The 16,240-nt window shown below is 33.6% G+C and overlaps 1 protein-coding gene across 2 annotated transcripts in view; it reads left to right on the top strand.

The window, feature by feature from the left end:
• Nucleotides 1-5,629: 5,629 nt before the first annotated feature.
• LOC117105051 overlaps nt 5,630-16,240 on the top strand; it is a 60,069-nt gene continuing 49,458 nt past the window's right edge. Inside the window, exons 1-12 of one of the 2 annotated variants that reach the window (XM_033246057.1) lie at nt 5,630-6,618; nt 9,887-10,144; nt 10,326-10,583; nt 10,718-10,975; nt 11,162-11,419; nt 11,604-11,861; nt 12,047-12,304; nt 13,351-13,608; nt 13,794-14,051; nt 14,229-14,486; nt 14,673-14,930; nt 15,116-15,373. In XM_033246057.1, the coding sequence (XP_033101948.1) occupies nt 5,811-6,618; nt 9,887-10,144; nt 10,326-10,583; nt 10,718-10,975; nt 11,162-11,419; nt 11,604-11,861; nt 12,047-12,304; nt 13,351-13,608; nt 13,794-14,051; nt 14,229-14,486; nt 14,673-14,930; nt 15,116-15,373 (3,646 nt within the window). In that variant the 5' untranslated portion in view covers nt 5,630-5,810. The remainder of the gene's footprint in view (nt 6,619-9,886; nt 10,145-10,325; nt 10,584-10,717; nt 10,976-11,161; nt 11,420-11,603; nt 11,862-12,046; nt 12,305-13,350; nt 13,609-13,793; nt 14,052-14,228; nt 14,487-14,672; nt 14,931-15,115; nt 15,374-16,240) is intronic. The other variant, XM_033246059.1, reaches the window with a different exon arrangement.

Here is a 16,240-nt window from a genome sequence, read left to right as displayed (position 1 = left end):
CTTCTTTTTTCACTTTTGTAAATATTTCTTGTGTCAACGTGTAAGATATTGATAGGTCGGTGGCGTTAGTAGTCAAACATAATAGTGAGTTTCCAATAACCACGCCTACTCTGCAGCCGAGTGAAGATATGATAATTACAATAATGATAATGATAGTGAACATTGTGGTTACCTTCCCAATGCAGAGGATATTAAATAACAATGGCCGTAGGTATCAAACTATGATTATAGGTCTACTATTAAGAGTGAGAAAGAAATAAAGAATACTGTTATGGTGATCGCTAGTGATGTCAATACACTTAAAATGAGCCTTGGTGATGGTGATGACTAGGCCGTGATGATGATGATGGTGTTGCTGATAGTAGTTGATAATGACAGGAATACGGAGGATGATGATTAATGATAAGTTTCGGATATCCATGGCCACGTCCTACTGCTATAATTTAATAGCAGTGACTCCTCCCTGGTATAATATATTTTTGAAATGACTGATTAAATGGATGACGATAAAAAACGTTGTGACGTCCTGAGTATGCACCAATCAGTACTGTCTACATTTACCATAGGTCTACTATAATCTGTTATCAATGTTTATATTGCATACCCACTGGGTTCAATATTTGTGATTTTTCGACGATCCACTTGTTAAAACAGCAGAATATCTGGTGCCAAGGGCGAAATCAGCTCAGATGTCTTAAACTTGAAATCATAACGAATTCTTTTCTGAACGTTGACGAAATATCGTTCATAATACGTCGCCAACACGCTCTCACGTAAATATGTCTACTGTCGTCCGAGTTAACGTTCAAATCAGCATGGTATCTGCCTTAGTATGCTCCATTTTTTATTAAATTATACTTTCACCACGAACTTTACCCTTTAACAATAAGAGGAATCGGGTAAAATATTCCAAGGAAGCCAGGATAAATTCAGTCTACTGTTAACATTGTTATCGCACCATTATGTTCTCTGGAGTACGGTACGCTTCGGAATAACATCATAATCATGATTCGGATGAATAGGACAGTTATATTGTTAAAAGTACTGCTTTTACAGGTTAGATTTTATATTCCATTCTATCTATCTATCTATCTATCTATCTATCTATCTATCTATCTATCTATCTATCTATCTATCTATCTATCTATCTATCTATCTATCTATCTATCTATCTATCTATCTATCTATCTATCTATCTATCTATCTATCTATCTATCTATCTATCTATCTATCTATCTATCTATCTATCTATCTATCTATCTATCTATCTATCTATCTATCTATCTATCTATCTATCTATCTATCTATCTATCTATCTATCTATCTATCTATCTATCTATCTATCTATCTATCTATCTATCTATCTATCTATCTATCTATCTATCTATCTATCTATCTATCTATCTATCTATCTATCTATCTATCTATCTATCTATCTATCTATCTATCTATCTATCTATCTATCTATCTATCTATCTATCTATCTATCTATCTATCTATCTATCTATCTATCTATCTATCTATCTATCTATCTATCTATCTATCTATCTATCTATCTATCTATCTATCTATCTATCTATCTATCTATCTATCTATCTATCTATCTATCTATCTATCTATCTATCTATCTATCTATCTATCTATCTATCTATCTATCTATCTATCTATCTATCTATCTATCTATCTATCTATCTATCTATCTATCTATCTATCTATCTATCTATCTATCTATCTATCTATCTATCTATCTATCTATCTATCAAAAAACAATAAAACGTTAGTAGCTAAAACGGGGTTACACTGACATGCACAATGTGGTTTACATCACCTAATAGAAGCAATTGAGCTTATTTTTTGTCTAAATATACACAAATCAGTGAGCTAATTATTTCATGTCTAAGGTAAGTTTCAGAAACTATAGCATGGCGGGCATTTTAACAAGTGGTTTACCATCGTACCAACTGTGCCGTATACCTCAAGGCATGGAATGATATGTGCTGTGCAACATGAGGGTAACATTTAACAGCGATCATAAGACAGTATTCGAAAAGAAACATTTACCTCCTTTAGAGGTTAATGATCCAATGGACGAACGACCAGATGAACCAGAACCAATGAACGAATACAAGTATGGACGAATTAACAAATAAACGAATGTGAAATAGAACTAATGAACAGATTTGCTCATTTGCTGTTTCGTTCATCTGTTCGGTCATTTATTCATGCTTCCGTTCTTCGTTTATTTGATCCCTTTACTCATTCTTTCATTTGTTCGTCCTTTCATTTCATTCATTACGTTCATATCATTCATTTCATTAATTAATTCATCCATCCATATATTAATTCATTCAACTTATTTTTTATTTGATGAAACTGACCTCCAAAAGTACATAGTGTTCCTAAGTAATTTACTTAATCAAATCAGATTTGTGCATTCATTGAGGGATTTGAGAATATTTTAGACTTTAGCAAAAAAGGTTTTGAAGTTCATCAGTTCTTGATGCCTCAGTATCAATATCATTTCACTGCATCAGCAGTTACACAAGTTATATTTTAATAATCGCATGACAATCAAATTCATATTTGTTTATTTTTCTATTCCTAGTGTGATAACGATGACCAGGTAGCCTAGTGATATTAAAGATGGCGGTGGGCATTAATTTGATGTCGATGTTGATATGATGATGGCAATAAATAATGCTTATAACGAAGACGGTGATGATGATGATTATGATGAAGATGATGATACCGATGATGATGACGATGATCATAGTGATGGTGATACTACTAACGGTTATATTAATACTAACACTTCCATAATTGTAGGCCTCAATAATGTATTATTATTATTGGTGGGCAAAATAATTTGACTCTAGCTAATATTGTAAGTAGATATTAATTAATTAATCATTGAATTTCTCCTAATAACAGGTCACGTTTATCTTTGCGACTAGTACTTCACATGGTTTGTCGTCAACCGACGGAGCTACAACTTTAGAAATCTTTAAAAAGGACATTTTAAATCAATCATCCGCAAAACTAACAAATATTTCAGAACGTACAGTGGAGAATGAAAGAAGCAATACACCTCTGTATAATATTACTCACTCTAATTCAACACCAAACCAAGTATTTCAGTACAACAATATTAGCAATACCACGATATTTGAAAGTAGGTCTAATATATTGGATATTATAGGATTGCGCATGCCTACAACAAACATTTACAATAATCTTAAAAAAGACACTTCAACACCGAATACAGAAGTTATTTTTAAACCTTTCATACCTAATATTTCACACATCAACTCCAACATTGATTTGGAAACTAATCAGCTCAATGGTGTATCACACTATAGCGATGAACATGTTTTGTCTAGTGAAAGTACAGCTTCTAAAGTGTTTATAGACACAAGAAGTACCAACTTATTTGAAGTGGAAGACAGAACCATGAAAAACAATAATATTTTACTAACTGGTACAGCATCAATGCTGGGTTTACCAAAATCTAATAGGCCTTCTGGATGTAGAACCAGAGCTAAAAGCACACACATAAAATTATCGAGAAATTTAAAAAAGGAATCATTGGTATCCTCTACTAAAATATTTGCTCAAAATACTGCAAATGAATTTAATAAACATAATGTATCTATGTATTATATAAACCCTTTGAATAATAACACTGTATTGGCTAATTTTAAATATGGCGCTTCAAGAAAAATATTACAAGAGTCATTCCAAGAAGTCAGTAACGATAAGTCGACCACAGATGACACGATTCAACGTTCTTCGGATGGATATGGAAAAGAATCCCCAGGCTATATTTCATATGTATTTCACGATCCTGTCACCTTGACCCATTCAGACAAAACCTCATCATCGACTGCAGATATTCCACCAAACACACGTCCGAAGCCTGAATATATCAACCCAAGTCTAACCGAAACCAGTCAACAATACAAACGCTCTATAGCTAAGGGCAAGACGGATGACGTACAACACCTTGATCCAGAGAGCGTACGTGAATCTGTTTACCACCAAGTGTCACGTAATAGTCGGCCTAAGGCGCACATAAATACACTTCCACCAGGAACATCATTTGGTAATGATTGCTTTTAAAATGTGGTTTGTATTATCTGAATCTTAATTCCATTCCATCTTAATTTGTGAAATTGTAAATATTCATTATATTTTTTCCCAAAACCAACAACAATCTAAAAGAAGTTCCAATTAACCTGCGGGCGGCAGTAGGCAGTATATAGGCATATATTCAAAATGAAAGTAGTATAATCATTTTGTATTGAATGTAGTGAACATTTTTGATAAATATTGTAATTTCCTATTTTAAAGCCTTCAATATATAACCTTTTAGCGGCACAAACCTTAGATAATTTTATGATTTTATTTCTCTTAAGACAGATCCTACTGGCAATGACAGATATAAACAAAGACCAATAATATTTGAAGAGGGAACTGAAACTAGCATACATGTTAGTGAGAAAGCCCCTCTTTCTCAGAAGAAGATCCAAGACCCTCGGCAAACAAGCAGTTTTGAAAAAACAACTACATTTTTAAAATCAATTTCATCACAAAGGATATCAGCAGACGTAATTGAAAAACTAATCAGGAGAAATGTCAATGAAGAGAATGAAGAGTTTGAGCGTACTACTGACTTGCCGTCGGATACTGATTCTTCAGAATTGTTCAATAAGATAACTACGTCTCCAGAAACCACGATTTCTGAAAATGGTATCGACATCGTCACCTCTGTATCAACGGACGAAAACATATTGTTAGAATTTCTGAGAGAATCTGTAAACAAAAGGTTAACTGTAAACATGACAGCCACAGGTAACTTACATATTTTACCTAGTAAAGAAATGACTGAGGTTGTTACACCACCCTCGCTCAGCAGTAACAGCGAGTCAACTGAAATGTATAGCCCATCAAATACATATACTGATTTCTTAACTGTGTATACTGAAGTAATCGGTGACAACATTGTATTGGACAATATACGGTATCATGCTACAGGATCTCATGAAATGAATAGTACAATTCCCAATCAGCGTCCCTTAACTACTACTAAAAAATCTAACCTGGAAACTGACCTTGTAAATAACGTCATCACTATGACTGAGACAGTGCGAACTGATAACAAGACATCAGCACCTGACACACAGTCTTCTTTCACCGACGTTATTTCTTTTACTGAAATAGCTGAAAACATTGATCCGAACACGCCAGTTAACGATCATAACATGCACATCACTGTAACAGAATCAGAATGTTTGAATGATACTGTCACTGAAATTACTACAGAGTTTGATAAATCTTACAATGGAACAGCCGAATATATTATTGCTGGCAATACATCACCAGAGTCTATCCTTACAACCAATATAGTCACCACTAAACCTTTCTCTAGCTTTTCAGTAGCAGGTGATAAAGATAGCAAGACATCAATTGTCGCTGAAACATTCACTGAAACGTTCACTGAAATTGAACGTGCTGCAGTCAATTCTTTTGCTGAAAATGAAAATGCTAGAGCAAATTCTACGAGTGGAAATGCAAAGGACCCTCAATCAAATATCACAGAGACAGTTTTTTGGGATTTCTATTCATTATCTACTGATGGAACTAGTATTGAAAATGTGTCAAACATTGAAAACAGTGATTTGAAATTGTTGTTCGCCAATTCTGTAAGTGCCACAGAATCATTCACCGATATTGTGAGTAGTATCGACAAAATATCAGACATTTCTTCGGCAGAAGATGATATTGTCACTGAGAGCACATCAGAAAATTTCATGATTGGTTATGAGTCTCAAGAAGCCTTCGCCACTCAAATTTTAGCACCGGTAACGGAATCTCTTCCAATAAGCGCATCGATAACCGATATAATCACTGAAACCGTGACGGAAATTGGTAGAACTGATATTTATATCACTGACTCTCTAAATAGTGACGGTGAAATTGTCGACACACACGTTCCTCCAACAACATTTACTAATAATGTCACTGAAATTGTGATGGACGTTGGTAAATCTGGAAATTACCCTATTGTTGATAGCAACGATATTGGAGATAAACGCTATAACATGTTTAATAAAGACACAGCTCTTTCCGATAATCAGAAGCGACTTCATACTACAGTAATGTATGAAATTTCTGTAACTGACGTTGTCACCGAAATTTTAACAATGGAGTCACTTGACAATGAAGATTTCAGTGAATCTGTCGGAAAAAATGACAGAACATTGACTATATTTGATACCGTTCCTCGAACTCAACCTGACACTAATATTGATATCGCAACAAAATATGATGTTACAGATACAATTGTTTTTGATGCTAGTAAGCATCCTGTTACAGATCTCGTGACCTACTGGACAACATCACCAGATTCTACAGAGAAATTTGCAGTAACAGATTTGGAGATTTACACTGAATTGATGACAGAATTAATAAGTGTCCACGATACCAATCTACCAAATATTGTAACAAACAGTGTTCGTGTTAGTGAAAATGTAGCAACGAATGAGATGAATGCAACAGACATCATGATGGTCACTGGTATCGTCACAGAGATTGGTAGTACTGTGGTTGATACAATATGTGAGTAAGATTTATAATATTAAAATGACAATGACATAAATGACCAGAAACATGAAATGCAAAAATTGCTGTTCTAAAATAACACAATATAACATAATCAATCCATAAAGATATGCAGTATGTACCATAGCAATGGTTTTCTAAATGTATTTATATGTTGTTTATATTGTAATACAATCAAATTCAGCTATTCACTGTCGATTGCAAATTATATACCGAAATAAATAAATAAAAAAAAAGTTTTATAAAAAAGCAATTTGTATAGTTGTAGATCATACACTAGTAAGATACGGAGGTTGGATGATGCATGAAAATTGAAAACAATTCCTCAGGGCATGCAAGGTTTGGTATAAGAAAGCTGTGACGATGGAGTTACAAGGATGAAATCATAATTTGTTAGTTTCATTCGCATTCAAGTATCTTTATGAGGGTAAAAGAGTGGAGTTGTATTTAGTCATGAGAAAACATCCAGCTGTCAGGAATTGATCCCAGGCCCCTTGGATTAGAAGACAACTCTACTCCTTAATTAGAATATCTTAATACTAATAGGCCTATAGAATTTGTATGATTATTAGTTGATAACATATCATGACGAAATGCTTTTCTGAATATATCCTCGGGATAGATATCAAATTTAATTTTCACAAGATGACCACAAAATATAGGTCTATTGTCTTCTGATACGCTCATTGTTGTCATATTCCCAACAAAATGAATCATGCTGAACTACAGAACAAAATAAATGATATAACACACAGTCAAAACTTACATAAACCTACGTTTAAATACACATTAGTTAAGGGTAATAAAAAAGGAAGTCCAGGTTATCACTTACCACTCATAATAATGGCCTGGGTTTACTTAATAAAAGCTGGATTGTGTTCGTCGTTATTAGGCCCTACCTCCGCAAAGGACGTTATGTATTCACTGCTGCCCGTCTGTTAGAAAGATTACGCAAAAACAAAGAAATAGAGTGACTGCTCTAGTAATTATTATTATTATTTTTAATAATACTACTTCTATATTTCTTTTATTCGCAAAATAATGTAGATACATTTTTTTTATGACGAAATTATTATTAAAAGGAACATGCTACAGCAGACCCAAAATAAAAAGAAAATAAAAAGAAAACTAAGAAGCTTCTACTTTTTGTAGTTTAATTAGGTGCAGCTTGTCATACGCAAACCGAAGTGTCATTGATCAAGGTCATGTTACTCGTATGTTTAACACAAAATATAGTGAAAGATAATATTTCATAATAATATAATTATAAAAAGATTATGATTAATAATGAATAAATGTAGTTTCTGAAAATCTTTAGATTAAATAAAAATGTGAATAATTAGTAAAAATACATAGGCTTATGTTTGAATTAACCAATGCTGAAAAAAAGAGGAAAATGGTAGGCCTATAGTTTGCTTTTAATATAAAAATTATCATAGTCTTTCATTATAGCATGTTTAAAATGTTGCCAGCTTTCCAGTCACAGATGTGTATGTCTGGGTGAAGTGTGTAAATGTGGTGGGGTCTGAGTAGTATAATCACTAATGAAATAATGTGACATTGCAGGAAAGAAAAAAAAATCAAATAAAATATACCTATATGCACCACCATAATAGCATTAAAATTTGAGCTAAAATGATAGATAAACTACAACTTTAATGCTCACATGCAGTGGCGGATTCAAAAGTGGGGAAGGGGGAGGGGGTGGTTGGTTAGCCGGTCGCATTATTTTTACCCCATACACTTAAGGCAGAAATTACAGAAGGCGCTATTCTAGGTTAGTTAGGTGAACTGATATGCATGAATGCATGCAGACTTCCCCTCGCGAGTCGCGAAGCAGTGTTTGCTGCTTGCGGAATATGAAATTGCCTGTGATGTGAAAACTATAGTGTTACTCAAAGAATATGCAGCAGTAGTAAGGTAGGCCAAAATTTCTTGGTACTGTAGTTGGTCGAGACAGTGTAGTCATACAGTGAAAATTAATGAACTAATGTGCAGTATTGTAATTATATCCCTATGCCTAGACACTGTTTACGTACAGCTGAGCATGGTCTTTGAAAGTTGTATAAAAAACAGCGCTGAATCTGGTCGGTTTTGAGTGATAGCAGTATTACTACGCTACACTAATACCAAGGAGGTATAAATTTTTTTTTATACCTCCTTGCTAATACTAAGTACTTTTATATTAAATGTAAGGTACAGTTATGGCATACATAAAATATACCAGGGAATTTTTAGAAGAAAATTCTATGTATGCAGTATATTGTTATAATGTTGGTTTCTCACTGAACAAATATAAAAAAGTAATAAGCATCGATTTACTATATAGCAATAAACATAAATCTGACGATATTCTATGATACGTCGTACTGTTTATATTAAAGGCTGTCTCTCAATTAAGATATTGTAAAGCTTATTTAAAACGACCGAAAGATGGAAGTAAAAAAAACACTTTCACTTAATCAACAGAAAAAAAGTTACCAGCCAATGAATCCTGAAAAGCATAGAGCAATTAAATACATTCACTGTCTGTTAATTGACAGGGATTTGTCTCCGAACATTTCGAAACGTTTATGTCCTTCAGAATCAGTACTATTATAGGGGCATACAATTGCTACAAACACGTCATGTCATATCTAGGATACTATAGTGTAGGCTACTCAAATAGCCAGATTCAATATTACTGTGCTTTTTTATACTTTGAAAGACATTACATTGCTGTACATAAACTGTGTCTATTCATAGGGATATTATTACAATTATAGTCCATTAATGTTCACACTGTCTTCAAGGCCTATTTAACAGATTTCGGCCTACTCCATAATGTCATCCACACACAAGCACTGTAGCTTATACTTGATACACAACAGAACTTGTTTCGCAAGGTGGAGGTCTGGTCTGCATAATTATTCATACATATCAGTTCGCCTAACTGACCTAAAATAGCGCCCCCTGTAATTTCCTTAAGTGTATGGGAAAAATAATGCGAGTCGATCTCCCCCACCCCCTAAATTTTTAAAGATTATAAAAAAAAATGGAGAGAAAAAGGAAAATTATAATAAAATATAGGTCTCAGAGTGCCATTTCCAGCCATATACAGATGCCAAAATCATCAATTTTCTTTCCTCAGCACAAACCATGCAAAGACCAAAAATCGATAACGATTACAGCAAGTAAGCTTACTGCTCCATCTAATAATTAAATGTATTTGTTTACTATAATATCAATCATTACTTTCTATTTTACATTCTTATACCTTATTTAGATCCGGACAGAGTTATCATATCTGAGTCTGCATCCAACACCAGCAGTGTAACTGCAAAATGGACAATCATAGATGGTATAGCTGATTATTTTGAAGTAAATTGTTCAGATGGAAGGCCAGAACATCAACGAATGTTGTTTAGTGACTCCTTTACTGCTACTTGCTCAGGTATTGAGTCTGGACGAACAGTAAACATAAATGTGACTGCAGTGAGTGGAAAGAAAAGAGGAGAGACAATGACACTCGCCATCACAACATGTAAGTACAAGAATTACAGTATAGTTAAAAATTGAAAATATTAGTCAATACTAAGAAAATGAATTTTTTCTCTTAATATTTGCTTGCTAGATCTAGCTGAAGTAATTTATCTGAAGTGACATCCAATACAAGTACTAATACAATCATTGCTCTTTTCATTATATCTTTATACCAAATGCAGTTCCAGAAGGAGTAATATTATTTGAAACTGCATCCAACACCAGCAGTGTAACTGCAGAATGGACAATCATAGATGGTGTAGCTGATTATTTTGAAGTAAATTGTTCAGGTGGAAGGCCAGCACATCATCGAACGTTGTTTAGTGACGCCTTCACTGGTACTTGCTCAGGTATTGAGTCTGGAAGAACAGTAAACATAAGTGTGACTGCAGTGAGTGGAACGAAAAAAGGAGAAACAATGACACTTGCCATCACAACATGTAAGTAAAATATTAGTAGCTCAAAATTTAAAATATTAGACAAAATATTCGTGGGTGGGGTATTTGAAGTAACCTCAAATACAAGTACTTAAACAATCATTGCTCTTTATCTTATATTTTTATACATATTTCAGATCCAGAAAGTGTAATATTATTTGAGACTGTATCCAACACTAGCAGTGTAAGTGCAGAATGGACAACCAAAGATGGCGTTGCTAATTATTTTGAAGTAAATTGTTCAGATGGAAGGCCAGCACATCAACGAACGTTGTTTAATGACACCTTCAGTGCTACTTGCTCAGGTATTGAGTCTGGAAAAATAGTAAACATAAGTGTGACTGCAGTGAGTGGAACAAAAAGAGGAGAAACAATGACACTTGCCATCACAACATGTAAGTAAAATATTAGTAGTTAAAAATTGGAAAAATTATACACAATCAATTAGCGAGTAGCTGAATGTTATTTCTTTATATTTGCTTGTTTAGATCCACCTCAACTAATTTTATCCGAAGCGACCTATAATGCAGGTAGTAAAAACAGTCATTGCTCTTCATCTTATCTTTTTATACATAATTCAGATCCGGAAAAAGTAATATTATTTGAGACTACATCCAACACCAGCAGTGTAACTGCAAAATGGACAATCATAGATGGCGTTGCTGATTATTTTGAAGTAAATTGTTCAGATGGAAGGCCAGCACATCAACGAACGTTGTTTAGTGACGCCTTCACTGCTACTTGCTCAGGTATTGAGTCTGGACGAACAGTAAACATAAGTGTGACTGCAGTGAGTGGTACAAAAAGAGGAGAAATAATGATACTCGCCATCACAGCATGTAAGTACAAGAATATTAGTTCAAAATTAAAATCATTAGTCAATATATTTGCAAGATAATAAACTTTATCTCCTAATATTTGCTTGCTTAGATGTAGCTGATATAAATTTATCCAAAGTAACCTCCAATACAAATACTAAATACACTCATTGCTATTTGTCTTATATGTTTATATCTAATTCAGATCCAGAAAGAGTAAATTTATTAGAAAGTGCATCCAACACCAGCAGCATAAGTGCAGAATGGACAATCATAGATGGCGTTGCTGATTATTTTGAAGTAAATTGTTCAGATGGAAGGCCAGCACATCAACGAACGTTGTTTAGTGACGCCATTACTGCTACTTGCTCAGGTATTGAGTCTGGAAGAACAGTAAACATAAGTGTGACTGCAATGAATGGAAAGAAAAGAGGAGAAACAATGACACTCGCCATCACAACATGTAAGTAAAATATTAGTAATTCAAAATTCGCAAAATTATACACAATCAATTAGCGAGTAGCTGAATTTCATTTCTTAATATGGCTTGTTTAGATCCACCTGAACTAATTTTATCCGTAGTAACCTATAATACAGGTAGTAAAAACAGTCATTGCTCTTCATCTTATATTTTTATACATATTTCAGATCCAGAAAGAGTAATATTATTTGAGACTGCATCCAACACCAGCAGTGTAAGTGCAAAATGGACAATCATAGATGGCGTAGCTGATTATTTTGAAGTAAATTGTTCAGATGGAAGGCCGGAACATAATCGAACGTTGTTTAATGACGCTTTCACTGCCACTTGCTTAGGTATTGAGTCTGGACGAACAGTAAACATAAATGTGACTGCAGTGAGTGGTACGAAAAGAGGAGAAACAATGACACTCGCCATCACAACATGTAAGTACAAGAATAATAGTTCAAAATTAAAATTATTAGTCAATATATTTGCAAGATAATAAACTTCATCTCCTAATATTTGCTTGCTTAGATGTAGCTGATATAAATTTATCCGAAGTAACCTCCAATAACACGTTATATCGTCATTGCGGACTTATAAAATCCGCATACGCCTTAAAACTAAAAGAAAATGCATACGTTTAGAGTCCATACTGAGCCCAAAAATTCGCAATGAAAATATAACATGTTCAATACAAATACTAAATACATTCATTGCTATTTGTCTTATATGTTTATACCTAATTCAGATCCAGAAAGAGTAATTTTATTAGAAAATGCATCCAACACCAGCAGTATAAGTGCAGAATGGACAATCATAGATGGGTTAGCTGATTATTTTGAAGTAAATTGTTCAGATGAAAGGCCAGCACATCAACGAACGTTGTTTAGTGACACCTTCAGTGCTACTTGCTCAGGTATTGAGTCTGGAAGAACAGTAAACATAAGTGTGACTGCAATGAGTGGAAAGAAAAGAGGAGAGACAATGACACTCACCACCACGACATGTAAGTAAAATATTAGTAGTTCAAAATTGGCAAAATTATACACAATCAATTAGCGAGTAGCTGAATTCCATTTCATCAGTAGTGTAACTGCAAAATGGACAATCATGGATGGCGTTGCTGATTATTTTGAAGTAAATTGTTCAGATGGGAGGCCAGCACATCAACGAACGTTGTTTAGTGACGCCTTTACTGCTACTTGCTCAGGTATTGAGTCTGGACGAACAGTAAACATAAGTGTGACTGCAGTGAGAGGAAGGAAAAGAGGAGAAACAATGACACTCGCCATCACAACATGTAAGTAAAATATTAGTAATTCAAAATTAGCAAAATTATTCACAATCAATTAGCGAGTAGCAGAATTTCATTTCTTAATATTTGCTTGTTTAGATCCACCTGAACTAATTTTATCCGAATTAACCTATAATACAGGTAGTAAAAACAGTCATTACTCTTCATCTTATATTTTTATACATATATCAGATCCAGAAAGAGTAATATTATTTGAGACTGTATCCAACACCAGCAGTGTAAGTGCAGAATGGACAATCATAGATGGCGTTGCTGATTATTTTGAAGTAAATTGTTCAGATGGAAGGCCAGCACATCAACGAACGTTGTTTAGTGATGCCTTCACTGCTACTTGCTCAGGTATTGAGTCTGGACGAACAGTAAACATAAGTGTGACTGCAGTGAGAGGAAGGAAAAGAGGAGAGACAATGACACTCGCCATCACAACATGTAAGTAAAATATTAGTATTTTAATATTCACAAAATTATACACAATCAATTAGCGAGTAGTTGAATTTCATTTCTTAATATGGCTTGTTTAGATCCACCTGAACTAATTTTATTCGTAGTAACCTATAATACAGATAGTAAAAACAGTCATTGTTCTTCAACTTATATTTTTATACATATTTCAGATCCAGAAAGAGTAATAATATTTGAGACTGTATCCAACACCAGCAGTGTAAGTGCAGAATGGACAATCATAGATGGCGTTGCTGATTATTTTGAAGTAAATTGTTCAGATGGAAGGCCAGCACATCAACGAACGTTGTTTAGTGATGCCTTTACTGCTACTTGCTCAGGTATTGAGTCTGGACGAACAGTAAACATAGGTGTGACTGCAATGAGTGGAAAGAAAAGAGGAGAGACATTGACACTCGCCATCACAACATGTAAGTAAAATATTAGTAGTTCAAAATTCGAAAAATTATACACAATCAATTAGCGAGTAGCTGAATTTCATTTCTTAATATGGCTTGTTTAGATCCACCTGAACTAATTTTATTCGTAGTAGCCTATTAGTAAAAACAGTCATTGCTCTTCATCTTATATTTTTATACATATTGCAGATCCAGAAAGAGTAATAATATTTGAGACTGTATCCAACACCAGCAGTGTAAGTGCAGAATGGACAATCATAGATGGCGTAGCTGATTATTTTGAAGTAAATTGTTCAGATGGGAGGCCAGCACATCAACGAACGTTGTTTAGTGACGCCTTTACTGCTACTTGCTCAGGTATTGAGTCTGGACGAACAGTAAACATAAGTGTGACTGCAATGAGTGGAAAGAAAAGAGGAGAGACAATGACACTCGCCATCACAACATGTAAGTAAAATATTAGTAATTCAAAATTAGCAAAATTATACGCAATCAATTAGCGAGTAATTGAATTTTATTTCTTAATATTTGCTTGTTTAGATCCACCTGAACTAATTTTATCCGAATTAACCTATAATACAGGTAGTAAAAACAGTCATTACTCTTCATCTTATATTTTTATACATAATTCAGATCCGGAAAGAGTAATATTATTTGAGACTGCATGCAACATCAGTAGTGTAACTGCAAAATGGACAATCATGGATGGCGTTGCTGATTATTTTGAAGTAAATTGTTCAGATGGAAGGCCAGCACATCAACGAACGTTGTTTAGTGACGCTTTCACTGCTACTTGCTCAGGTATTGAGTCTGGAAGAACAGTAAACATAAGTGTGACTGCAATGAGTGGAAAGAATAGAGGAGAGACAATGACACTCGCCATCACAACATGTAAGTAAAATATTAGTAGTTCAAAACTCGCAAAATTATACACAATCAATTAGGGAGTAGCTGAATTTCATTTCTTAATATGGCTTGTTTAGATCCACCTGAACTAATTTTATTCGTAGTAACCTATAATACAGGTAGATAAAACAGTCATTGCTCTTCACCTTATATTTTTATACATATTTCAGATCCAGAAAGAGTAATATTATTTGAGACTGTATCCAACACCAGCAGTGTAAGTGCAGAATGGACAATAATAGATGGCGTAGCTGATTATTTTGAAGTAAATTGTTCAGATGGAAGGCCAGCACATCAACGACCGTTGTTTAGTGACTCCTTTACTGCTACTTGCTCAGGTATTGAGTCTGGACGAACAGTAAACATAAGTGTGACTGCAGTGAGTGGAAAGAAAAGAGGAGAGACAATGACACTCGCCATCACAACATGTAAGTAAAATATTAGTAATTCAAAATTGGCAAAATTATACACAATCAACGTTTTTGTAACACCAACAATACAAAAAAAATGGGAAGATTGTTTTATTGATGAAAATATTGATTGGAAATCATGTTGGTTATATAAAATATGTAAAATGAAGGACAAAAAATTAGCCCAGTTCAATTACAAGCTCTTACACAGGATTTTGCCTACTAACAAAATATTACATATATGGAAACTAAAAGATACTGCCAAATGTTATAAGTGTAAAGAAAATGTTGAAGATGAAAAGCATATGCTTTTCAATTGTACATTTATCAAACCTTTTTGGATGAAAGTTAAATATATATTAAGAGGTATTGGGCAAGAAGATATATCTTTTAAGCAACTGGTTCTTGGAACAGAAAATGTAATTGTAGATTATATTTACACTGCTGCAGCTTTTACTATTTACAAAGAAAAAATTCTGTGTGAATTAAAAAAATCAAGATTTACTGATCTATGGAGTGCCTTTAAACATAAAATCATGTTCAGAATTAAAGGTGACTTATATATCGACAAAGTAAAGGGTAAAAGGAAATGGAAAAGAATACATAATTTGCTGATTGATAGTTAAGAATTTTTTAACATATCTACATTGAAAAGGGAAAAAAAGCCATAAATAGAAGTAAATACTACAATATTGTATTACGAATTGTAAATTATAACAAAATTTAGGAAAGTACATACAGGTGACACTTTTAAAAGGCCTAAGTCAAAGATGATTTGGATATTGTACAAAGATATAAAAAAAATATAAAAAAAGATGTGGAAAAAAAACAATGTGTAATGGATTTTAATTTTAAAATAAAAAAAAAATTAAATACAATATATAT

The sequence above is a fragment of the Anneissia japonica genome, unplaced genomic scaffold, assembly GCF_011630105.1.
Source record: "Anneissia japonica isolate Jap-2015-1 unplaced genomic scaffold, ASM1163010v1 scaffold287834_len5846547_cov211, whole genome shotgun sequence".
In the NCBI taxonomy this organism is placed as follows: domain Eukaryota; kingdom Metazoa; phylum Echinodermata; class Crinoidea; order Comatulida; family Comatulidae; genus Anneissia; species Anneissia japonica.
This window is presented reverse-complemented; position numbering and strand designations above follow the sequence as displayed.